We start from the raw sequence: 23,873 nt of genomic DNA on the forward strand, positions 1-23,873 counted from the left end.
GGGTCCTAGAGTCCACTCTGCTCATCAATTTCTGGGATCTGGAGTAAAAGCAAAGGGGCTGGGGTCGTGGATTGGGGTGTAGGTCTCCACACACCCTTACCCCCACACTCAGGGCAGATGGGGACCGGTGGAGGGCAGCCCTGGCCCCCTGTTGTGTGGGTGTAGGGGTGGGTTTTGAGGGGGCATGCTGGGTTTCCAGGACAGGGGATGTGTAAGTCACAGTCACTTCCCTGCCCTTCCCCCCTTCTGTGCACGTCGCGGCCAGGACCCTCTAGATTAGAGACCCAAGTTAGAGTTCTCACTAGGGAAACCTAGACCCCAGGCCTCTAACATTCCTCCACCGATCTCCTCTTCCGGCTTGAGAAGCAAGAGAGGTCCGGTAGGGGCAGGGAAATGAGGATACTGCCCGCTCTGTTCCAGCCTGGGGTATACAGACAGGTGACCGAGATACCCTCTTCAGGCTTTCAAAGGGCAAAAGGTACTTTTTAGGGATCCCGTGCCCTTCGGGTGATAGGGCCACCCTCTTACTCTATTCCCCCTCCTCCTGCACCCTAAGGCCATTAATATTTGTGCCAAAGTTTCACATACTACAGAGCATAAGATTCCCTTGGAGGAAAGTGTTAAAAATACAGATTTCCGGGCGGCCCTTTGAGCTTCCGATTCACAAAGTTGGAGAGAAGGCCTAGAAATTTGTGTTTTTACCAAGCCCCCAGGGATTTTGACAATGATGGCCTTAAGTCACACTAGGGAACCCTAAGGATCTGGAGGGAAGTGACCTTTCTCCACCGATCTCTCTTCACGTTTGGGTGGAGAGGGGTCACACTACCACTGTGGCTTGACTGCCTTACCCCCAATATTTAATGGGGGGGCGGTTATGTGAGTTGTGACAAACCGCAGGCAGAGGTGGGACGGAAGGGTGGAAGAGGATTGGCTAGGGTCTGGGGGCACTGGAGGGCTCTCGTAGAGGGACGGGCAGGGGAGGGGATTCCTTCTGGTGGAAGGGAAGGGGTGGGCTCACAGACTCTGGCCCCGGAAATACGATCCCTTTAGGACCCAGAGATGCCAGTCCCCCAGCGGCGGCGGCGAGAAGGGCAGCCGCTTGGTCTCCGGCAGCAGCGGCTCAGGCAGACGGAGAGAAAGACCCGAGCTCGGGGCGCGGGGGGGAGGGAGGGAGGGAGGGAGGCGCGGCGGCGGAGCGGCCCGGGCCGACGGAGCAGCCATGGGCGTCGGGGTGCCCGGCTCCCCGAGAGCCGAGGCCTCCGGCAGGGGTGGGGGACGCTCGGGCTGCCAGCCCTGCTGACACCGCCTCGGACGATGTGAGCCAGCGCTGCTGCTGGTGCTTCGCGGGCTGGGCGCGCGGTCCCACCGGCCCCGCCGCCGCTTTTCTATTTTGGGTGGGGGCCGCCACACCAGGCAGCTCCGGCTTTTTAAGAGGGTCTTTAGCAGCTTGATTTGGGGAGGCGACCCACACAGGACGCTCAGAGATTTTCTCTCTTTTTTTCTTTTTTTTTTTAAAGCAGGGTAACTGCTTTGGGCAGCTTGATTTTTGGGGGGAGCCTAAAAAAGCCTCTCAGGTTATTTTTTTTCCCGGGGGGAGGGGGACAGTGGTCCTGACTTGGCCAGCCGCCTGTTGGCGGGGGAGAACGGGGAGCAGGGGGATGTGAACCCAGCTCCCCCCACCATGATGAAGACGGAGTCGCGGGGGCCCGGGGGTCCCCTCCGGAGCGCCTCTCCGCACCGCAGCGCCTACGAGGCGGGCATCCAGGCGCTGAAGCCGCCCGACGCGCCCGGGCCCGAGGAGGCACCTAAGACGGCCCACCACAAGAAATATGGCTCCAACGTCCACCGCATCAAAAGTATGTTCCTGCAGATGGGCACGACGACCGGGCCGCCGGGCGAGGCGGGCGGCAGCGCGGGCCCGGCAGAGGCCCCACGGGCGCCCGAGCGCGGCGTGCGCCTGTCGCTGCCGCGGGCCAGCAGCCTGAACGAGAACGTGGACCACAGCGCCTTGCTTAAGCTGGGCACCAGCGTGTCGGAGCGCGTAAGCCGCTTCGATTCCAAGCCCGCGCCCTCCGCGCAGCCGGCGCCGCCGCCGCACCCGCCGTCCCGGCTGCAGGAGACGCGGAAGCTGTTCGAACGCAGCGTCCCCGCGGCCGCGGGCGGCGACAAGGAAGCCGCGGCGCGGCGGCTGCTTAGGCAGGAGCGCGCCGGCCTGCAGGACCGGAAGCTGGACGTCGTGGTGCGCTTCAACGGCAGCACCGAGGCGCTGGACAAGCTGGACGCCGACGCTGTGTCGCCGACGGTCAGCCAGCTGAGCGCAGTCTTCGAAAAGGCCGACTTGAGGACCGGCCTCCACCGTGGGCCCGTGCCCCCTAGGGCCGCGGCTGCCGGGGCTCCGCAAGTCAACTCGAAGCTGGTCAGTAAGCGGTCCCGGGTGTTCCAGCCACCGCCGCCACCGCCCGCCCCGTCGGGGGATGCCCCCACCGAGAAGGAGCGCGGCTCCGGAGGGCAGCAGCCCCCGCAACATCGAGTGGCCCCCGCCCGGCCGCCCCCCAAGCCCCGGGAGGTGCGCAAGATTAAACCCGTGGAGGTGGAGGAGAGCGGGGAGTCGGAGGCCGAGGCGGTGCTTGGGGAGGTGATCCAGGCCGAGGTGACGGTCCACGCGGCCCTGGAGAATGGGAGCACCGTGGCCACCACAGCCAGCCCTGCGCTAGAGGAGCAGAAGGCCCAAGCGGCCCCCGAGGAGGTGGCGGCGACAGAGAAGGGGGTGGGCAATGGTCGGGCCCCGGACTTGGTCCCTGAGGAGGCGGACGAGTCCAAAAAGGAGGACTTCTCCGAAGCGGACTTGGTGGACGTGAGCGCGTACAGCGGGCTTGGGGAGGACTCTGGGGGCAGTGCCCTGGAAGAAGAGGACGAAGAGGACGAGGAGGATGGGGAGCCCCCCTATGAGCCCGAGTCGGGGTGTGTGGAGATCCCGGGGCTCTCGGAGGAAGAGGACCCGGCCCCGAGCCGGAAGATCCATTTCAGCACGGCGCCTATCCAAGTGAGTGAGCCGCCCCCGCGCCGCCCCTGCCACGTGCGCGCCGCCGCCCCCGCCCCGCCAGCCGAGTTTGGCAGGCTGAGTCAGTCCCTGCCACCCAGCCCCCTTCCCAGAAGTTACCACCCTGAGAGGGGCGTGGGGGAGTTCCAGCTGTTTGTCAGAGGGGAATGATTTCCGGGCCTGGGATGAGGGTGGTCTGCCATGCCCTGCCCTCAGGTCCCTCTGCTTGCTACCTGCGCAGTGCTCCCGCAGCACCCGTCCTGCCCGATGGGGGTCCTGGGACACCTGTTTTCCCTTCTGGCCCAGACTTTCCTACCTCCAGAGGCTGGGGCTGCCGGGGCAGAGGCTAAGATGGTGGAACAGTGTGTGTGTGTGTGTGTGTGTGTGTGTGTCTGTCTGTCTGTCTCCCCTCAGGAGATCCCTCTCCCCTATTTGTCCTATTGTACTCTGGGTGCCTAGGAGGCACGGGAACTTAGAAATACTCCTTGCTTCCTCCACCCCCATACAGGAGCTGAGAGGGTGAGGGGCATTGAACAGACGCAGGAGACAGAGGGTGGGTGGAACCGGTAACTTCCCAAAATGAACATGCAGGGCACTAGCCCTTCCTCCATTCTGCCTATAGCCCCCACCCCAACTTTGCAGAAGTGAAAGAAGGAAGCATGTCTGTGAGGGTGCACTGAGATGGGACCTTGTGACAGGGTGAGGGGAAGGCTTAGGCTGGGACTCAGTCCCCTGGATGTCTGGGCTAGCTACCAAGGTCCCCAGTTCCACAGGGAGAGGCACTTAATGTGGGCCTTGAGGGGCTAGGCCTTCTTTCTCTAGGGCATGGAAGAGAAGGGGTTGGGGAGCGCTCCCCCTCCCCCATGAGGCACCTGGCAGTGGCTGCTATACCACTGGTTACAGCTTCTCAACAGGACACACTCCCATGGCCTTGGCCAGGCAGGCCCTTTGAGTCCTTGCCACATTCCCTGAATGCCCTAAAAGAGGGGTTAAGCTGCCCCATTTGAGCTCCTGTTTGCCCCCTCCTCCAGCTCCCCCCCCCCACTATTGGTGATTCGTTAGTGGGCTGTATCAGTGCTTGGAGATCCTCAGAACAGCACTGAGGGGGAGGGGTGTGTGCCATGTTCCCAGGGGAGAACTGAGGACCCAGCCCCCCCACCTGCCCTCTCCACCCTTGGCTGGCAAACCTAGAGGGCTCTTTCTCACCACCCAGCCTCAGCTTCGCCTGCCAATGGGGGTGTCCAAGACTCTGGACATTCCTTGGGCCCCCTGCCCAGCCTTTATCCTCTCTCCAACACCTTCCACCCTCCACATCTGTTTTCTTGTTTCCATAACTACTCAGGGACACAGAAGCTGCCCAGGTTGCCCCTCACCCACCAGAGAATCTCAACCTCAGTCCCTTGTCCCTTCCCCACCCTATCACCCCAGCAAGAGGCCTGGAAAGTTAGAAGTAGATGAACAGAGTCGACCACTCTCTTCAGTGACCAGCCCCCTCCCAGGACTGGGACCTGAACATCACTTCCTCTCTCTGTCCCCTTCCTCCTCCAATCTGGGATCCTGGAGTGGTTGGGACTTCCAGTGTTTCTTGGAACTGTGGGGAGGGGGTGAGGACCACTGAGGGAGTTGGGAAATCCTTTCCCTAGCTGCTGCCCACAGATGTTTCTTGAGCAGCCCAGTCCCCTCCGAGGTGGAATTTGGTCTTTCGGCCCTGGAGCTCTGTCTATATTTGACATGTTATCCTGATTTTTTGGTAAAAAATAGAACATGATTTGGAGCAGTGCTTCCCGACTCCCAGGTGACACTGATGCTCACCCAAGCGTGAGAGCCTTGGTGTGTGCCCTGGGCCTGGTGTGCCTGACTTTGGGCTTGTTGGGGGTTTCCTACTCTCCACCCTGGGGCAGTGGGTGCTCGTTTTCCCTTCCTTCCCCACCCCCCACATTGATACTAAGCCCCCAGGGTCTGTGCCCCACAGGTGACCCAGTTGTTGCCTTTATGGAGGCTGGGGACTGAGAGCCCAATTCTAGATTATCACCTGGAGACTAGGCTCGGAGCACCCTGATAGGCTGGGCACATCATGGTGGGCACCCTTAGGAGGGGTGAAGGGTGGTCTGCGGCCCCTGAGCCTAAGGCCCGCACTTCCTGCAGGGAGTGGGATTGGAAAGATGAGTGGGATTTGAGAGGCAGAGCCCAGGGCAGCCTGGTTGAATATGATTTGGAGGTCATGGGTTGTGTGTCTGTTTGGTAGTGTCTGTGTGTAATGGGGGGAATTTGGTTAACCCAGGACACTACAAAGAGATGAAGGGACCTGTTCAGCTGGAACAGAGGGTGAGGGTCAGAAAACTCAGGTGTAAAAGTGGGCCAGAGCAAGTTCAGGGAGGTCAGGCTCACAGGGGCCTGTCCCAGGGCCTGGGGCACGTGTGGTAGGGACAGAGTTACCAGTAACCCACCCACCAGGACCCAACTGGGGGCACTCTCCTCCTGTCTTACCATTGGCCAGCTTGTGTGACCTTGGGCAATAGACCTGGCCCCTCTGAACTAGGTGCAAATGGGTAGTCCCTTTCTTGGGGTGGGAGCCCTTTGGGAGCAGGCAGGCCAGAGGGCCACTGGCCACATGGAGGGAGAGTCATGAATTGACCATGAACTTTAAGTGTCTCAGCCAGAGTTTTTGAAACCGAGGGCATTGAGCTAAGTGACTGCATAGTCCCCTCCCATCCAGGCTTCTAATCTCCAGAGCCCCTGCTGATGGGAGTGGGCCTGGTGTGTGTGTGTGTGTGTGTGTGTGTGTGTGTACAGTGTGCTGACAAGAGTAGGCCCAAACAAAGGCTGGGACACTGAGTGCTCCTGCTGACAGGGTGACAGTACCCCATTAAGGAGCCTGGTGTCTCCTTAGATCTCAGGCCCTGCACATCTGACGGAACTGCTCCCACCCCTCCTCGCCCCCACTTGGCTCCAAGTGGTGCCAGTCTGTCGTTGCAGGCAGTGAAGTGCGAACACATCACGGTGCCCTAGATGGTGCTCATTAACCTCCCACTGGGGCACCCTTGCCTGGGCCCAGAATTAGGCACTCCCAGAGTGTCCCTGCCCTACCTTCTGCAGTTCAGAGGAGGAAGGGACTGGGGTATTCCCCTTTCTGCTGAGAGATGCAGGAACTGGGACACAGCAGAGGGGTGGGGCACAGGGTATATCCAGGCAGGGCTGGCTTGGGCCCCCACAGGGCCTGGGTCCACTGTGGACAATGTCAGGGAGCCTGCCATCTCCCTGACCTTGCTCTCCCCAGGAATCAGATTCTATGGCCTCTGTCTGGCCTCCTGGTACGTGGGGATGGAGGGCATAACTGGAGGAGACTGAGGCCTGGATCTACAGGGAAGGCCACGGGCACCTGGCATTCTCCCTTGATGCTGCTGCCTAAAAGGCATGGGGTAGTGGTGTTTGTGGGGGGTGGAGGGCCTGCCCTTCTCCATGGTAGTAGAGTTGGTCCTTCAGCCTCCTACCCTACCCCCACCATCTGACTTCAAGTTTAGGGCTGGGCCCCCAGGTGCCTCTCTGCCTCTCCATCCCTGTACCCTGGCCCTCCTCCCCCTGTCTCCACTGGCTCCCCCACCCTCTCCATCTGGCTTCCTCCAGCATCTTCTCTGTCCTTTCTCCCCTCCTCCCCTTCCCCTCTTCTCCTGCTCAGTCTTTTCCTTTCTCTCTCCTGCTATTGGCTGCTGCCGCCTGTGTCTGTATGTTCACCCCACTTCCATCAGGCCCTCCAGGCCCTCGGCTCACATTATCTCTGCCCTTCTCTGCCCATCTCTCTCTGCCTGGGTGTCTGGGTTCCTGAGTCTGATCGTTTCTGTAGGATCTCTCCTCCTTTCCCTTTACCCAGACCCTACTCTTGCTGGTCAGGGAAGACAGTGATAATGTAGACCAGGCAAAGCTGGCTCCCTTTCTCTTGCTCCCTGTCTCTAGAGTTAGACGGTCCTTCATTGAGTCCCAGAGGCAGCAGCGATTGGCCAGGATCACAGAGCTGGGGTCATCATGGGGCTGGGTGAGGCCTCATCTCCAGCCTGTCTGGGGTGTGCAGGGGAGCCATATGGCAAGAGGGGAGCAAGGCATGGGGTGGGTGTCTGGCCTGCACCCCCAGGCCTCTCTGAGAAGTCCTGTCACACACACACAGGTGTTCAGCACCTACTCCAATGAGGACTATGATCGTCGCAATGAGGATGTGGATCCCATGGCAGCCTCTGCTGAGTATGAGCTGGAGAAGCGGGTGGAGAGGTTGGAGCTGTTCCCTGTGGAGCTGGAGAAAGGTGAGAGGGCAGGGGCCAGGCCATTGGGCACAGATGGGGTTAACCTGGGCCTCCTCTCTGGTGCCAGCTTCACTCTGTGCCCTTGGGGACTTCCACAGAGCTCTGTGGCTTCTATCTGTACCATGGTCCCTTGGCAGCCTTCCCCCATTCCTCCTCTATCTATGCCCCACAGCACACGTGGTCTCCAGTCCAGCACAAGCTCACACCTGCCACCAGCCCTATCATGAAACATGCTTTGCTCAGTTAACAAATATCTTCAGAGTGTTTATGCACCATGTCCTGGGCTATGTTGGGTAAAAGCAGGCATGGCTTCTGCCCTCAGGGAGACTGGTGGAGGAAGCAGACACTGATGGAACAGTCCCACGCCGCTGCATCCTTAGCCACTCTGACAGCGGCTGCTATAGAGGCATTTGAACAAGAGACCTGGGTGACCAACCTGACCAACCTGGGTGTGGGGATGCCCCAGAATGTGATTTTTGAGTTGAGATTTGAAGAGGAGGAATTAGGGAGATATGGGGGATAGAGGAGAGGAGAGGCCTGCATGGAGGAAGCTGCATTTAGCGAGACCCCAGAGGAGAAGTCGTGGGATTGCCTGGGTCCTGACAGTGAGGGGAAGAAGGGTGTGCACATGAGGCCTCATAGGCCATGTGAAGGACACCGCATTTTTTCTAAGATGGCCCAGAAGCTTTAGGAGGTATGGCCACCACCCCATCCCCATCATGGCCACATAGCTCACTAACTCCACCCGAGTCCCACAACCTTGTCTGTATACAATAGCCTATGGCCCTTGCCACCCTCAGCAGAAGGGTGTTCTAGGAAGATCACTCAGGCTCTGTGTGGGGCCTGAGTAGAGGGTACAAGTGGATGGAGAGAGATCACTGGCATGGATGATGGCGTTGTGGGAGGTGGGGGCACTTGAGAGAGACTCTGAGGTAGAATCCACAGGCTCAGGGGCAAGGCTATGAGGGACAGAGAGGAATCCACATGATGCCCAGGCTTAGCAGCCAGGGGGTAGTGGTACCGTCCCTGGTGAGGGAGTGATGGATGAGCCTATTTGTTGGGGGAGATCATGACTTTGAATGTCAGAAGCCCATGAAACAGCCAGGCAGGGGTAGGTGGGTATAGGGAGTGGGCTTTGGGGCAGAAATCTGGGAGGTCTTGGGTCCTTGAAGCTGTGAATATGGATGAGACTGCTTAGGGTGGGAAAAGACAAAAAAAAGGCTTAGGACCAAGGCCCATCCCCACTCTGTCACAGCTACTCAGCCCACGACTGCCATCATGGCCACCACCACCCCATTCCCATCACAGCCACACAGCCCACCACCCCCAAAACGGCTACTACAACTCCATCTCATCATGACCCCATAGCCCCCCAACTTGATCCCAACCTCACACCCTGACCCGTATGCACCACAGCCTCAGGCCCCTGCCACCTTGGCAGACCTTGCCCCTCTCAGTTATTTGGGTGGGGACAGAGGGGAGAGAGTGACTTAAGAGCCATCCTAGTTGATTTGACGAAGAGGAGATGGATAGAACCTTGTCCCTTGTGAGACATCCCTAAGCATATGGGCTACTTCTGATGGGGGACTATGCCCTAGAGTGAGGGCTGTGGGGTGGAGAACTTCCCACTCCATCCCCTGCAAGCCTTGGTCTGGAGCTTCTTGCCTGCTCTCCCCTGACACCTGACACTACTCTGCTTCACAGACTCCGAGGGCCTGGGCATCAGCATCATTGGCATGGGGGCTGGGGCAGACATGGGTCTGGAGAAGCTGGGCATCTTCGTCAAGACCGTGACCGAGGGCGGTGCAGCCCACCGGGATGGCAGGTACTACCTTCCACTGCCTCACCCTCATCCCTTTCCAACCCCCTTCCCTTCCCCCCACCAGCTGTCATCTGTGGGATGTGCCACTGAGCCTGAGGATGGGCCGTTACCTAGGAGACTTGTGTGCTCTGTGTGTAGAGCTCAGATATTCATGGAGCACAATGGTGCAAGGTGCTTTTGTAGCCCCTGAGGGTACGGTAGTGAAAGAAACTTAGAAACCCCTGCCCTCATTGTGCTTGCATTCTAGAAGCTTGTGCACAGGGAGGATGAGTGTGTCGATGCTGTGGGCTGGGGGGTTCAGTGGTGCTGGGAGAGGGGCAGCATGGAGGCTGCATGCCTAATGAAGTACAATGGAGCTTTTTTTTTTTTTTTTTCCTCATTTAACAAACATTGAGTCCCTGACTCTCTCACTGTACTGGTGGCAGGCCTGGGAAGTCAGCGGTGAGGGCTGTTCCCTGGGGAAGCAGGCAGTGTAGTAAGGTAGACAGACATTAAACAAGTGGACACAGAAAATGATAATGTGGAGGAAAAGTGCAGAGTTCCCTGAGGGCATGTAACAGGAGGACTTGACCTGTCTGGGTATCAGGGAGGGCTTTCTGGAGGAAGGACCTTTGAGCTGAGATCTGAAGGATGATTAGGAGAGAGTTAGGCCGAAGAACGAGATGGAGAAGAGGTTCTAAGAGGGGAGCCAGTAGCAGCAGGTCCCAGTGGAGCAGAAGGCAGGGGATCCAGGTGTGTGATGTGGCTAGGAAAGCAGCTGGGTATGGTTTGAGCTAAGGCTGCTCTTGGTGGCGTGCCTGTGTGTGCATGTGGTCAGCCCCTTTGGCTTGAAGGGGCCTTGAGGGCTCTGGATCAGAGGTGCAGAAAGGGCAAGCTGGAGACCAGGGCAGCAGCCCAGTGACCTCTTTGTTGGCTCATCAACTATGTGAATTGAGGGGTAGGATATGAGGTGACAAGGCTTTAGGGTATCCCCTGGGGTTGTTGTTAATTGCAGATTGATATCAGGGACACCTAGTAGTGGTACCATTTGAACCCAGACCTCCTGCATGTGACAGAGGTAGCAGGTGTCTCTGTGAGGTATGGATGGCTCTGGAGTTGTGTTGCAAGAGGTGGAGTTGTTTCATTCATGGGGGCTTCTGCCTCTTGTAGCCCAGGTTGCATGGGGGGCAGACAGGGAAAGAAAGGTTGACAGCCTTGCTCAGCACTTACCCCCCACCAAGCCCCTGATTTGAACTTTCCAGAACCTTTTCCTATTGTTTCCTGCTGGCAGTTTGGGGAGTGTGTGTACATACGTGACTTTTGTTCATGTGATGTTTTGTGCCCAAGCTCGTGCCTTCATGGGAGCACAGAGCATGTGGAGTGTACTGTTTACAATAGGCCATTTCCTCCATTTCTGTGGGGGAAACCTACAAGAAGTACTGGCACTCTGAGGGATGTGGGAGTGGAGGGAGAGATGGCCAAGGGACCCCCGACCCTTCTTCAGCCCCTCAGCTGGCCAGACTGACCATCCCAATTTCTCTCTCTGTGTGGAGAACAAGAGCCTCAGATGCCACAGCTGGAGTGTGTTGGGGAGTGTACACCTGTATCAGGGTGAGGTGACTCCATGGGACAGTGTATATGAACCCGAGAGAGTGTGTGACACATATCTCAGGCGTTTGGATAGATGTCTGTGGACACTGGTCTTTGCTGAAATGTATACATGTGATGGCTGTGTGTCATGGGTGTGCATGGGCAGATATGAGCTCTGTAGACATCATACCACTCTGTCAGGTGTGATGGAGGAGGAGACAGGGTGATTGTGACAGGAAGTGTGTTTACTACCATTCCTGGTCTTGGATGCATGTCTCTACTTTCCTTGCGTAGGTTTCACTGTCCACACAGGTGGGCCTGGCTGACACCTGGTCCTCCGGGCTTCATGTATTTTATGCAGATGGACAAATCACCAGACCCCTGTGGTTACCAAGCCTCATCTTGCTGATGGGAGGGAGGTTACCTCTACCCCAGCTCCCTGGTTTCCTTTGTGACCCCTTAGTAACCATTACTTCCCTTAGGATTCAGGTGAATGATCTCCTGGTGGAGGTGGATGGAACGAGTCTGGTGGGAGTAACTCAGAGCTTTGCAGCCTCCGTGCTCCGGAATACCAAGGGCCGCGTGCGGTGAGGCCGGGGGCAGGGGAGGACAGGGAGCAGGCAGGAGGCTCAGACCCCATTGGCCATCCTGCCCGCCTGCACACATCCAGTCAAGGTTCTGGGTGGCCCAACTCTGGGAGAGAAGGTTCCACTGACTCCCAGCCTGAAGAAATTGCTGTCCCATAATCCCTTGCCCCAGGCCTGCCTTCCCGTCCAAGTGCTCTCCAGCCACTGCTGGCCACCAGCCCTCTGGCATCAAGGCAGGCCCAGCATCCACCACACCCTCTAAACAGTGCACTTGTGCGGTCCTGTATATGATAAAAAGTTTTCTCCTTTCCCCCTGCCTGACCCTGGCTCATTTAGTGAAGAACTGCAAGGTGCAGGGAGACTGCCATCCACACTTGGGGGGATTCCCTTCACCTGGAACCCATCTCTCCCCTCCACAGCCCTGTGTAATCCTGGGAAGATGCTCTCCTTCCTCGGGGGTGGGGGGTGGATTAGAAGCTGCCTGTGTCCATTCCATCTCTTGTACAACATTCAGGGATAATCCTCTACCCCCTCTAAGAGGGGTACTGCCCCCAGGAAAGGGTGGTGAAGAGAAACAGGATGTGGGTGGCCATGGGGAGGAGGGGCTGGTGCCTGGAAGTTCCACTATTTCCTCTCCATCCTAATCTCCGATCACCATCATCCCGCCCCTTCCTGAAGCTCAGAGGCTTGGAAAGTACCCAAGATACACCTCCACAGCCAAGCCCTACTGGGGTGGCCATCTCCCCATTCCCCTGTCTGGTTGGGGACAGAGCATACTGGATGCTCCTGAATTATGCTCTCCACAGCCCAGTCCGAAGTTTAACTGACATCTTCTTTCCCTTGAAACTGGCCAGGAGGCTGGTGGGCCCCATTGCTTCCCTTGGGAAGGAAACTCAGTAAGGGCCCCTGGCTCCCCCATTCATTATTAACACTTTTCAGCCTCTGGACTCAGCCCTCTCATTTCACCTCCCCTGGGAGGACCTGGGAGCGAGCCCTGGTGGTGCAGTGGTTGGAGTGCTTGGCTGCTAACCAGAAGGTTGGTGGTTGGAACCCACCAGCCACTCCATGGGAGAAAGATGTGGCAGTCTGTTTCCGTAAAGATTTACAGCCTTGGAAATCCTATGGGACAGTTTTACTCTGTCCTACAGGGTCACTCTGAGTTGGAATCAACTCAGTGGCAGTGGGTTTGGTTTTGGCTTTGGTTTTGGGAGGGCCTGGGTTTGGAAGGCAGCCCCAACTGGGAGAGTGGTGGCACCTAGGACAGGAGGCAGGGAGATGACCCTGGTGCCCCTGCAGGTTTATGATTGGTCGGGAGCGGCCGGGAGAACAGAGCGAAGTGGCCCAGCTAATTCAACAGACCCTGGAACAGGAGCGATGGCAGCGGGAGATGATGGAGCAGAGATACTCCCAGTATGGGGAGGATGATGAGGAGGTAGGGGCTCCAGGCCTGGCTGTAAGTGTGATTGCCCCCTGGTGGCTAAATGAGGCATTGCAGATACCCTCTGCCACTCTTCTCCACAGTGTAAAGACGCCCCAAGAGCCTTTCCGTTATTGGAGGGAGCCCTCAGTGTGAGGGAGGGGCTGCAGACCCCTCCCTCAAAGAATTCCTACTTCTCTAGTCTGTTGGAGGAGTCATATCTTGTCTTCTGAGAGCTTTACTGGTTTCAGAAGACTAAAAGGAAAACACAATTCCCTCAAAATGCCCCCACTCTGAGGGGCAAGTACCAGACCTCAGGGAATCTAATCTGAGGAGAGAGACAGCTCCAGGCCTCAGAGGACCCCTCATGTGAGGGGAGAAGTCCTGGCTGTTTCTTCTGGGATCCCTGGACCTATGGGGAAAATACTCCTGCCTTCAGGGAACTCCCAAGGTTACTGGGGGAAGACACAAACCCTGGCTCTGGTGGAGGCCCTAGACCGATGGGCAGGCATGAACCATGCCCCTGGGTAGCTCCTGGTCTGACAAGGGCAGACTGCTGCTGGGCTAAGTCCTGGTCACAAGGGTGGGCAGAGGCCGCATCTACAGCCCTCTATCTCCCTTCCCAGACGGGAGAGTACGCCACCGACGAGGATGAGGAGCTGAGCCCTACGTTCCCTGGTGGTGAGATGGCCATTGAGGTGTTTGAGCTAGCAGAGAACGAGGACGCGCTGTCCCCTGTGGACATGGAGCCTGAGAAGCTGGTGCACAAGTTCAAGGAGGTGGGACAAGGGGGCTCTCCGGGGTGTGGAGGGCAAGGGCAGACCAGCCTCTTGCCCTGCAGCACTGCCTACCCCAGCCGGAGCTGAGGGCCTCTGCCCTTCTGTCCCCACAGCTCCAGATCAAGCATGCTGTGACTGAGGCAGAGATTCAGCAACTGAAAAGAAAGGTGAGGGTGTGTGTGTTGGGGGCGGAAAATAGGGTCTGAGGGCTGGGAGGGTAGGATCCCCCCACTCCACTCCTCACACCAGCACATGCTGGCACTCTTATGCCTGCCCTCAGCACACATAGAATAGGCCGCTCTGAAGCAAGGGAATGTGGGGTTGAGAGCTCAAACCCTGGACCCATCTGCTCTGCCACTCGCTGGCTGTTCTGGCTCAGCCTCCTCATCTGTAAAATGGAGTAGTAATGGTACCAACACCACAGAATCATTGTGAAGGTTAAATGTTATAATACAGGGCAGGTACCAAGCACAGGGTAAGTTGAGCTATTAGCTACTCTATGAAGTCACACTAAGTCACACTCTAGAAGGCTACATGTTCCCACTGTCCCACCGCTGTCCTGTACACATAGGCCCAGCAGTAAATACAAAGTATCCAGGGATGCACATACTGGCACTTGCTAGCTTGGACCAGGGCACACAGTAAGCACACTCTCCCAGAACCTACATCCCTGCAAAAGTGATCATAGGACATCACACACAGGTACGCCAACCTGGATCCTAGCCCTACTCTGTAGTCAGGCCAGCTGTGAGACACACAGGCCACAACCATAGTTCATATCACCTGGTCTGAGGAAGGGCATCATGGGACATGCACACTGTCACCTGGACAAACAACACAGACGTGCTCATGTTGACACCACCAGCTGGGACACACGACATACACAAACATGCATATGTGCCACACACAGGCATCCTCACAAGGACGTTAGGTGCCAGTGCACTCATAGGCATGTAGCTACACAGACCACATCTTAAAAATGTGAACTGGGCCCTTGTTGGGGTCTGGACACTGGACATGGGGCTTCCAGTTTGGTGAGGAGTGATGGGCTGAGGGTACACAGGACCATCCAGACACTGTCCCCCCAGGTGCATGTGCATGTGCATGTACACTCCCATGCATGCATGTGCACCCAGCACACATGTACGAGGGGAGAGTGAGGCTGAGCCTTGGAGGGAAAGCAAGGTCTAGGTGCCTGAGACAGAAGGAAGGGTGTTCCTGGCAGGAAGATGAGCTTGAGCTTAGAGGCTGGATTTGGGGCAGCGAGGAGGCCTGCCCAGCTGTGGCAGGCGTTCCTGGGGGGTAGAAGTGGAAGGCAGGGCTAGATGCTGAAAGGGCTGTGGCTTGAAGAGTCCTGCCCATCCCTGAGGACCTGGCCTTGGTCCTGTGGACAGCATGGGGCTGTGTGGCCATATGGGAGTTTTCAGATGGTCACTGCCTGGGAGTAGAGAGAGCATGAGGGTGGGCTGGACTTAGAGGCCAGGGGATGTGTCCTGGCAGGGGTGGCCCAGGACTGCCCAGAGTCCCAGAGTACAGACAAGAGGGTATGGAAAGGAAGGGTGAGTTAGCACTGCATTTCAGAGGTCAGCTTGACAGGCTGCATTCTTGGGTGTATGCAGAGCCTGAAGGGGAGTGGTAAGTCCAAGGTTGCTACATGCAATCAATTTATAAACATCTCTTGGGAACCTTCTAAGTGCCTGACACTATTTCAGGTACTGTGATGGGCAAAAGCAGACTTGGTCTCTGACCTTGTGCAGTTTACAGTCTGTGCATAGAGGGGCTGTATTGTTGTAAATGGAGATGGGGCTTGGTAGCAGAGGACAGGGTTCCTGAGCAGAGGAACCCAGTCCAGCCAGGAGTGGGTGTGGGGCTGTGCTGTTAGAGGGAGCACAGGAGACTCTGAGCAGAGAGCTGAAGGATGAGCTAGTAGGGGATGGCTAGGCAAGGTGGAGAGTAGATGGGGCATTGCAGGTTAACGGTATAGCACATGAAAAGGCCCTGTGGCAAGTCTGAAGATCTGTAGGGAGGCCTGTGTGGCTGGGACACAGAACAAGGAGTTTTGCAGCAAACAGATCTGGAAGGGCAGGCAGGGGCTCGAGGCCAAGTGTTGGGGTGGCTATGAGATGGCGTGGTGCCTTTTTCACAGAGGTGAGCAAGTCAGGAAGGGAGGCATAGGAGGGTGAGAGGTCCAGTTTGGGGCATGGTGCCTGTGAGGAGCTGAGGGACAAGGGTGGAGCGGGAGTGAAGCTGAGCTGGAGCTCAGGATTAGCTCAGGGTGCACAGCGATGGTGTGGGGACAGGAACCTACCCCGTGCCCAGATCAGTGAACAGAGAGGGTCCAGAGGGTCCAGGTCTGCACTGTTGGAGTGGAGAGGACTGCCCTGGGGTGACCTGGGAGTCAGGATTGTTCAGGAAGCCACAGAAGCAGTGACTGGTCAGAAAGGAGACAGCAGTGGTGACCCTCAGCAGCCCTGCTTTTTCACTCTACCATCATCTCACTGTAGCCCTTGGGAGCTTGGCAAGGCAGGTATCTCACTCCCATTTTACAGATGGGAGGATTGACACTTAAGATGGAGCTCCCCTTGCCCCAAGTCAAAGAGCTAGTCGCAGGCCTCCTGCCTCCCTGGGAGTGGGGTGCAGTGTCAGTGACCCTGGCTGGGGCTTCTGAGCTTAACGGTCCCATCTTTTCCCTCTCTGGACCTCAGTCCTCAGGCTCAGCCATGGAGAGATAGTAGTTGGGGTGCTCCATACGGGCAGGAATCTCCCAGAGACTCCGGATGGGGGACTGCCGCCTGGCTCCCTCTGGCCACTCAACCCAGGGCTACTCCTTCCTCTCTCAGCTGCAGAGCCTTGAGCAGGAGAAGGGGCGGTGGCGGCTGGAGAAGGCCCAGCTGGAGCAGAGTGTGGAGGAGAACAAGGAGCGCATGGAGAAGCTGGAGGGCTACTGGGGGGAGGCACAGAGCCTGTGCCAGGCTGTGGACGAGCACCTGCGGGAGACCCAGGCCCAGTACCAGGCCCTGGAGCGCAAGTACAGCAAGGCCAAGCGCCTCATCAAGGACTACCAGCAGAAGTACGTGGCTGCAGGGGTGGGGGGGCCCGGGGTCCTTGGCCAGAGCCCAGGGAGAATAGAAACGCCTTTGGTGGCAGCCCGCCCCCACCCCTAAGCAAATAGGGAGGCAAGGAATACAGAAGCTGGAAGACCCCATGGTGGGGGTGCCTGGACCCAGAATGACTTGGGTGCCAGAGCCAGCATAGGGCCACGTCCCAGAGGCTTCAGGATGACCGGGGGCCTCCTGACCAAAGAATAGGAAAAGTGGCAGCGCTTCCCAGGTGAAGCTGAGGCCAGGGCCAAGGACCAGGAGACTCCCTAGACAGAGGCCAGACACCCACCCTACCCACCATCTGTCTCCAGGGAGATCGAGTTCCTGAAAAAGGAGACTGCCCAGCGTCGAGTTCTAGAGGAGTCAGAGCTGGCTAGGAAGGAAGAGATGGACAAACTCCTGGACAAGGTAGGCCCAGGACTAGGGCCCTGTGGAAGGAGCAGCAGGTAAGGCCCGCCTAGCACCCACTTTGCGGGGCCTGGAGGAGAAGGGGAGGAGCCATGCTGCTGGCATAGAGCTCAGTCATGTACCGGTGGGGCCTATGGGCTAAGTCCATGGCCAGTCCAGGCCTGACCCCCTCCCGCCCTCTCTCTCTCTCTTTTTTTTTTTTTTTCCAGATCTCAGAACTGGAAGGAAACCTGCAAACACTGAGGAATTCCAATTCTACTTAACAGGAATCATTCCGACTGGACAATAATTAATCCTGTCCCATTGTCCTCCCTCCCCTGTCCTCAATACTCTGCCCCTCCCCCTACCAGCCTGGGGACAGGTGCCCCAAATCTCCCTACCCCACCACCCCAGCTCCCCCAGCTTCAGGGACCACAGGGCCCACACCACAGGCCCCCTTCAGGTGGTTCGGGCAGACAGAGGTGGCCGGAAGGACAGCCTCCTTCCTGCCCCATGGGGCTGAGGCACAGAGGCTGGGATGCTGAGGGCTGGCCTGGGTGGTGGTTGGACACAAGGACCTGCAGACCAAACTGCCAGACTTTACAACCTCCAGCCTTTGTCTCTGGACTGGAATGTGGCTGGGGGTTCTCCCAGCATCTCACCAACTGGAGGCTGCTCCCTGCCCACTGGGCTCCTGGGCCTCTTGACTTGAGACTACCTTCTTGGCCGTTCCCCACCCCATCATTGTGATGTCTCTGTTGCATTCTGACCCTCCTCCTTGGGAGGGGGGGCGGTTGCCTTGACACCCCCTCCTGTCTCTATTCCCCTTCTGGGAGGGATAGGGTCTACTCAGATCCCAGAGGCTGGCCCTAGCCCTGCACTGAACGTGAGAGTAGAAAAAAGGGAGAGTCCAGGACACCTTGTCCCCAGCTCCCCCTCTCCTGGGGCTGCAGCCCTCAGTTTTCTCCTTGTGCCTCCCCTCCCCCAGGTGCCAAATAGCCATAACCTCCTCCTGAAACTGTTCTATGGCCTTTTTGGGGTCTTGGGAGGGGAGGGGTGTCAACGTAGGGGGCCTGGCTGCAGAGACACTGCTGTTAGGCCAGGGGAACATTTAAGGGAGACACTTGGAAGCTTTGTACTGACATGGCAGGTTCGGCCTCACCCTACTCCCACTCCACCCGTTTTACAATGTTTGATTGGAGGGCAAAATTTTACTACTCATCTTTTTGGAGACAGGGCTGCCCTGTTGGCAGCCTGCTTTCTAAGTGAAGCCGACTCCGTTTCCCCACTTTAACCCCAAATTGGGGCTTGGACCAAGGGAGGTGAGACCCCCCCCCCGGGTCCCCTCCACTCTCAGAATCCATCTGTCATTTTGCCCCTTCCTCCTGGCCCAAGCCTGGGTTTTTGTTCATTTTTTGAAAGCTGACAACCCTATTGCATCTGTTCTGACTCCTCCACCCCGCCCCCCGCCCCCTGTAAATAGACCATGCCATCGATCAGTATTTCTTGCGCCTCCCCCTCCTCCCAGCCCCCAGACGTGCTCCCCACCCACTGAAGAGCTGGCTGTCGCAGTGCCAGGCCCTGGCTTGCACGCTTCACCTCTCTCATCCCCGACCGTGGGGGGGCGGGGCGGAGCCAGTGGGCGGGGCCGCGGGCGCCCCTGCCCCGCCCTCCAAGGGACCGCGTCTCTGTATATAATATATATATATATGTATGTATTGTTCCTGGTTTTGTACGGACCATGCCCTCTGTCAGGTCGTCCCCATAAAAGCAGCCCCCAGAGCCCCGCTGCCTGGTTTCTTGATTCGCTGGCGAGGGGACTTGGGGACGGGAAAGGGATGAGGGATGGCAATCTGCGCCCAGTGGTTCCTCCTCCCACTAGTGCCGTCTCTGATGCCGAGGTTCTTCCGACACAGTTCTCTGTTCTGGGTTCCAGCAAATTCCCTCTGCTATCATTCCTCCCTTCACTTCTCACATTTTAATCTAGTTTTTGTGGGCAGGCCTGGGGCTTCCAGAGAGTCCCTCCTGATGGTCACATTCCTCTTTTTCTGGCCTCTAAAGGAATTCAGAGAATAGGTTAGATACGGTAAGATGAATCCTGAGCCCTGTGAAGTGAGGGGGATACCCAGCCCCTACTCTCACGAAGCACCCTGTATGAGCTACCTGAAGGATCAAAAGTTTCCTGGAGGTGGCAGTTGGGGGTGGGAAGTGACATGGGCAACAGTCTTGTCCCCTTTCTTGGTGGACCTGAGAGTCCTTTAACCATTCTGGTCCCCTGCCCTGTGACAGCAGGTCTGGTTGCTGACTGGCTCTGATAGACAATCTTTGAAGTCCCAGAGAGGGATGAGAGCTAGTGGGAGAGTTGGCCAGTCCTGGACCACCTTTCCTTGCCCCGGTGCTGGTGTGTTTTTGTGAGAGAACACAAACTTGAAGACATTTTGATTCAGTAGCCTGCCCTCAAGGGAACTCTTGCTTTCTCCTCCTTTTGCCATAAGGAATACAAGTCCCAGCATTAGGGCCCTTAAAGGTCATCTTGGTGAGTCCCCGACAATATCCAAGATGAGTGACCTCTGTCAGAATTTCCAGTGATAGCTATCTCCAGGGGCAGCCACTCCCTGGGGGGAATGGCATTTTTACAAGTCACATTTCACGTCAAGGCACATTCCCGCTTCCCATAGCTTCTCTTCAAAAATCCCAGTTTGACAGCTCAGGGCTATGTGTAGGACCCTCCCAGTCCCACTGCTGTCCCCTCGCTGAGGGTCATCTGGAATCCCAGAAATGATGACCATGCTCCTCAAGAGGAGCGTCCTTGGAATGCTGTGGGAGTCCTGGGAACGCCCAGGACAGATCTGGTGGCCGAATCGCAAGCTCAGAAACCACCAAATCACAAGGTCACAGGTCATGGTCCCAGAATGAGAGGTCACTGAACCCCAGGGCCACTGAGGCCAGAATCAAAGCTGAAAGGCTATCAGTCCCATTTCAGGGACCCAGCCAAGAAGACTAAGAGGTGAATTTGCTGGACCCTCCTGGGTGAGAAGATACAGCAGTTGTGGTGAGGGCTTCTGCGAGTCTGACTGGAGCTAAGCATCCACGGCAGAGTCCTGACACTCCCTTTTGTCCTGTCCATTAGCTGGATAGGAAATCCGTTGTGTGTACATTGTTATGTTCCAAAAGGTGGGCCAGTAGGCCCCCATGTTTAAGCTGAATGAGTTGTGTGGCTGGGGGTGCTGATAACGGCTTTGCTGTGAGTTTCTCAGGCCTGAGAAGTGACTCCCCATTTGTCCATATTGGGGGCTGTGTCATGTGGCTCTGGGCAGTCCTGGTATAGGCCATGCAGCCTTGTCACCTGCCTGGTTCTTGGGAGCAGGTTGCCACGCCAGCACTCTAACTAATAGAGCACTTCCAACACCAGGGAAGGAAATTAAGGGAAGAAGCTTTTCTTAACTTCTAGGTAATTAGGTATCAGTAGGAATAGGAGGTCCTCCCAGATCCTATACTTAACAGAACCCTCCCACAGACACCACCCCCAGCCCTGACCTTATCCATCACATCTCCAAACCCTTGGGATCTATTGTTGTTGTTATTTGCCGAGTCGGCCCCGACTCATAGCGACCCCTCCTTGGGTTTCCGAGGCAGTATCACTACGGAAGTAGGATTGCCCAACCTTCCTTCCGAGGAGTGGCTGGTGGGTTTGAACCGCCAGCCTTCTGGTTAGCAGTCAAGTGCCTTAGACACTATGCTACCAGAGCTCCTTTGGGATCTATGTTGTTGTTGTTATTGTTGTTATGTGCCGTCTAGTCAAAGCCGACTCATAGCGACCCCTCCTTGGGTTTCCGAGGCAGTATCACTACGGAAGTAGAATTGCCCAACCTTCCTTCCGAGGAGTGGCTGGTGGGTTTGAACCACCAGCCGTCTGGTTAGCAGGCAAGTGTCTTAGTCACTATGCTACCAGAGCTCCCTTTGGGATCTACAGGGGGTTTATAATCAATCCTTCCACCCGAGCCCACCACCCAGATCTCAGCATATACCAGTACACTACAGCCTCATGCACTGTAATAACACTTTAATGACCACTGACTCAGCCCCTACAGCTTGTCATCGAGGGCCACCACCCCCTTCCCAGAGCTCCACAATCTAGCTAGCACCCTATGGCCACCAGCAGATTCTAAAGATACCCAGAGACCCCAAAGCTGCCACATAACTCCTTGGATTCCCTCAGCCCCCAAAGGCTATTGATTCTGTCCTCATCCACAGCCCTGGTGGCACAATGGTTAAGCACTCAGATACTAACTGAAAGGTTGGAGGTTTGAACCCACCAACAGCTCCTTGGGACCTGGCGATTTGCTCTCATAAAGACTACAGCCTAAGAAACCCTATGGAACAGTTCCAATCTGTCCTATAGGGTTGCTGTGAGTCAGAATAACAACATCCATAGCCTTAAGACCATCCTGGCTCAACATGCCACCTTCCACAGTTTCTCAGAGGCACTGGGCTGCAGAAGCTCCTACCGGCTATCAGGGACTCCTCTATCTCTGGACTCCACTTCTATCCTCCAAGCTCTGGATCCCATAACCAACATCACCACCTGCTCTGAAAAAAACCACTTCACTCTCCTAAGTCTCTATTTTCTCTGCTTAAAATAAGAACACCTGTCTCAGGTTTATTGTAAGGATAGCATTAAATAATCCAAGAAAAGTGCTTAGTACAGTGTCTGGCACATCCTGAGCCCTCACCGTATGTTAGTGTGTTGTTGATTATTACGTTAGTTCCCCAGGCTGGCTGGCCACTACCTCCTGCTCACCAGGTCCAAGTCTGATCTCATCTACCCCACCCCCACCTGCTCCTCATCCAGGGCTAAATGCCTCAGGCCAAGACCCTCAATCATCCTCAACCCCTCCTCCCTCAATCCCTCAGTCTAGTCAGTCCCTGGGTCCTGTCGTCTTTTCAGTTCTATATCCTGAATACTTCTCTACTTGATCTTTAATCTTCATGTCCACTACCATCATCTCCCAAGTCTCCTGAGGGGTCTCCCAGTCTTCAGGCTGCCCTCTCCCACCCATTCTCCATAAAGGAGTCAGAAGGTTCTTCGGAAAATGAAACTCTGTGTCCCTCTCTGTTAACTTCCCCCACCACCACGACTTTCAGGGGGGAGAGCAAGCCCCGCGCCCACCTCTCCAGCCTCACCTCATCTTCCCTCCTCCCCACCCACCCCAAGCCCCACTGGCGCTCTCAACCTACCCAGATCTGCAGGAGAAGCCAACACCTCTAGGAATCCTCCCTGATCACCCCACCCCCACTCCCAGGCCGGGCCAGGCTCCCTCGCGTGGGGTCTCCCGGTGTGAAGCATCTCTGTGAAGTAGCGTTCCCAGCACCCGGGGTGTAGGAGGGCCTCCCCATTTGTCTGACCCGGTGACTAGACCGCGAGCCCCGACGGCCTGGCCCAGGCTGGTTCTGTTCACCGCGGTCCCCCTCAGGCCCAGACGCACAGGACCGCTCTGGAGCCCTATGCTGAATGAATGCATCACGAGCCCCCACTGGCCTCGCGGAGGAGGCAGAAGGCTCTTGGCTTCCTGCGCGCGCCTCCCTGCCCGACTCCCGGACGCGCGCTCTCCCGCGGGCCACGAAGTAGCGGCCACCCGGGCTCCGCGGGCCCGGCTGCTGCGTGCGGGGCCGCCCCGCCCTCCTCCTGCCACCGCCCCTCCTCCTCCCGCCCGCTCTTTGTCTCCTGGGCGCCCGGGCTCCTCGCCACACGCCCCCCGCAACGCCCCTTTCCCCTGGACCCCCACGGACCCCGGCTGACGCGACGCTGCGCGGACCCCTTCGTCTGGCGGGGGCCCGAGTCAGGCGGGCGGGGGCGCGCGCTCTCTCTTGCAGGCGCGCTCGCTCGCTTTCTCTCGCTCTCTCTGATACACTCACACATACACACACACGCACACACGCACGCACGCACACACACACACATACACACACGCACGGAGCATCCTCCCATCAGGTCTCCCGGTCCAGCCCCGCCCGCCGCTGGCTTCCCGCAAGCCTCTCCCTCTCTCCCCACACCCGCTCCGCATCCCTCGGGCCCCCGGACCCTGCCGGCCGACCCTCACCCCCACCCGGGATGGAGCGGAGGGAGCCCGCCAGGAGCCCCCCGCGGCCGGGGTGACGGCCCCCGCCCCTCTCCCACTCGGGCCCCCGCCTCGAGCACCATGGGCCTGAGGGGTTTCCGAGGCGCCGGCCGCTGAAGATGCCCGATGCTGGAGGTGAGGGGCCAGGACCCCGGGTACTCGAGGGTGGGCGGGGACGCCGGGCTGGGGGCTCGCTAGAGGACTCCGAGTGGGGTTGATGGGGCGAAGCGACAAGAATCTTTCTTCTTCTATCCCGAGGGGCCCTGCACCGGACTGGGGTGCTGGGTTAGCAGAGGAGGGGGCGGAGATAGGATTTGTGTCCCTAATCCCCTCCCTCTGGCCCGCTGCCTGGTGAAATTCATAAAAAACTGGCGTGGGGGGAGGGGAGAGGGCTTAACTCCTTCTTGCTCGGTGTGGAGTTGGACTGATGGATCGGAGAGAAACTCGCCACCCAGGGGGTAGGGATGCTGGGAGCGGAGTAGGTGCCCTGTCCTCCATCCTCACCCCATCTCCAGCAGCGCTCTGAGGTGGGGTGGAGACCCATCAGGTGCCCCGATGGGCACCAGCTTGGGGCTGATGAAAGACTGGGCCTTATGGGGAGGGGGCACTGGCTTCTGTAGCTGCACAATTTCCCTTCCCCCACCCCAGGCTTCCTCTGGGGTCCACCCCTTCCCGGGTTTTCCCCAGTTGCGCTTCTCCTTAGGTCTCTTTCATCCCTTCCAGAGCCCCATTCGTCTGCCTGCTCCGTTGGCCACCCTCC

General features: G+C 57.6%; 1 protein-coding gene across 1 annotated transcript; it reads left to right on the plus strand.

The window, feature by feature from the left end:
• Positions 1 to 1,681: 1,681 nt before the first annotated feature.
• PPP1R9B (protein phosphatase 1 regulatory subunit 9B) lies at positions 1,682 to 17,278 on the plus strand. Its single transcript, XM_007941919.1, has 10 exons — positions 1,682 to 3,043; positions 7,200 to 7,332; positions 9,037 to 9,157; positions 11,206 to 11,310; positions 12,607 to 12,742; positions 13,354 to 13,506; positions 13,620 to 13,673; positions 16,347 to 16,576; positions 16,919 to 17,015; positions 17,225 to 17,278. Exons 1-10 carry the CDS (start codon positions 1,682 to 1,684, stop codon positions 17,276 to 17,278), a joined length of 2,445 nt encoding a protein of 814 aa, XP_007940110.1.
• Positions 17,279 to 23,873: the final 6,595 nt, after the last annotated feature.

Source organism: Orycteropus afer, unplaced genomic scaffold (genome assembly GCF_000298275.1).
Source record: "Orycteropus afer afer isolate SDZICR_OR568_19922 unplaced genomic scaffold, OryAfe1.0 scaffold00085, whole genome shotgun sequence".
NCBI lineage: Eukaryota > Metazoa > Chordata > Mammalia > Tubulidentata > Orycteropodidae > Orycteropus > Orycteropus afer.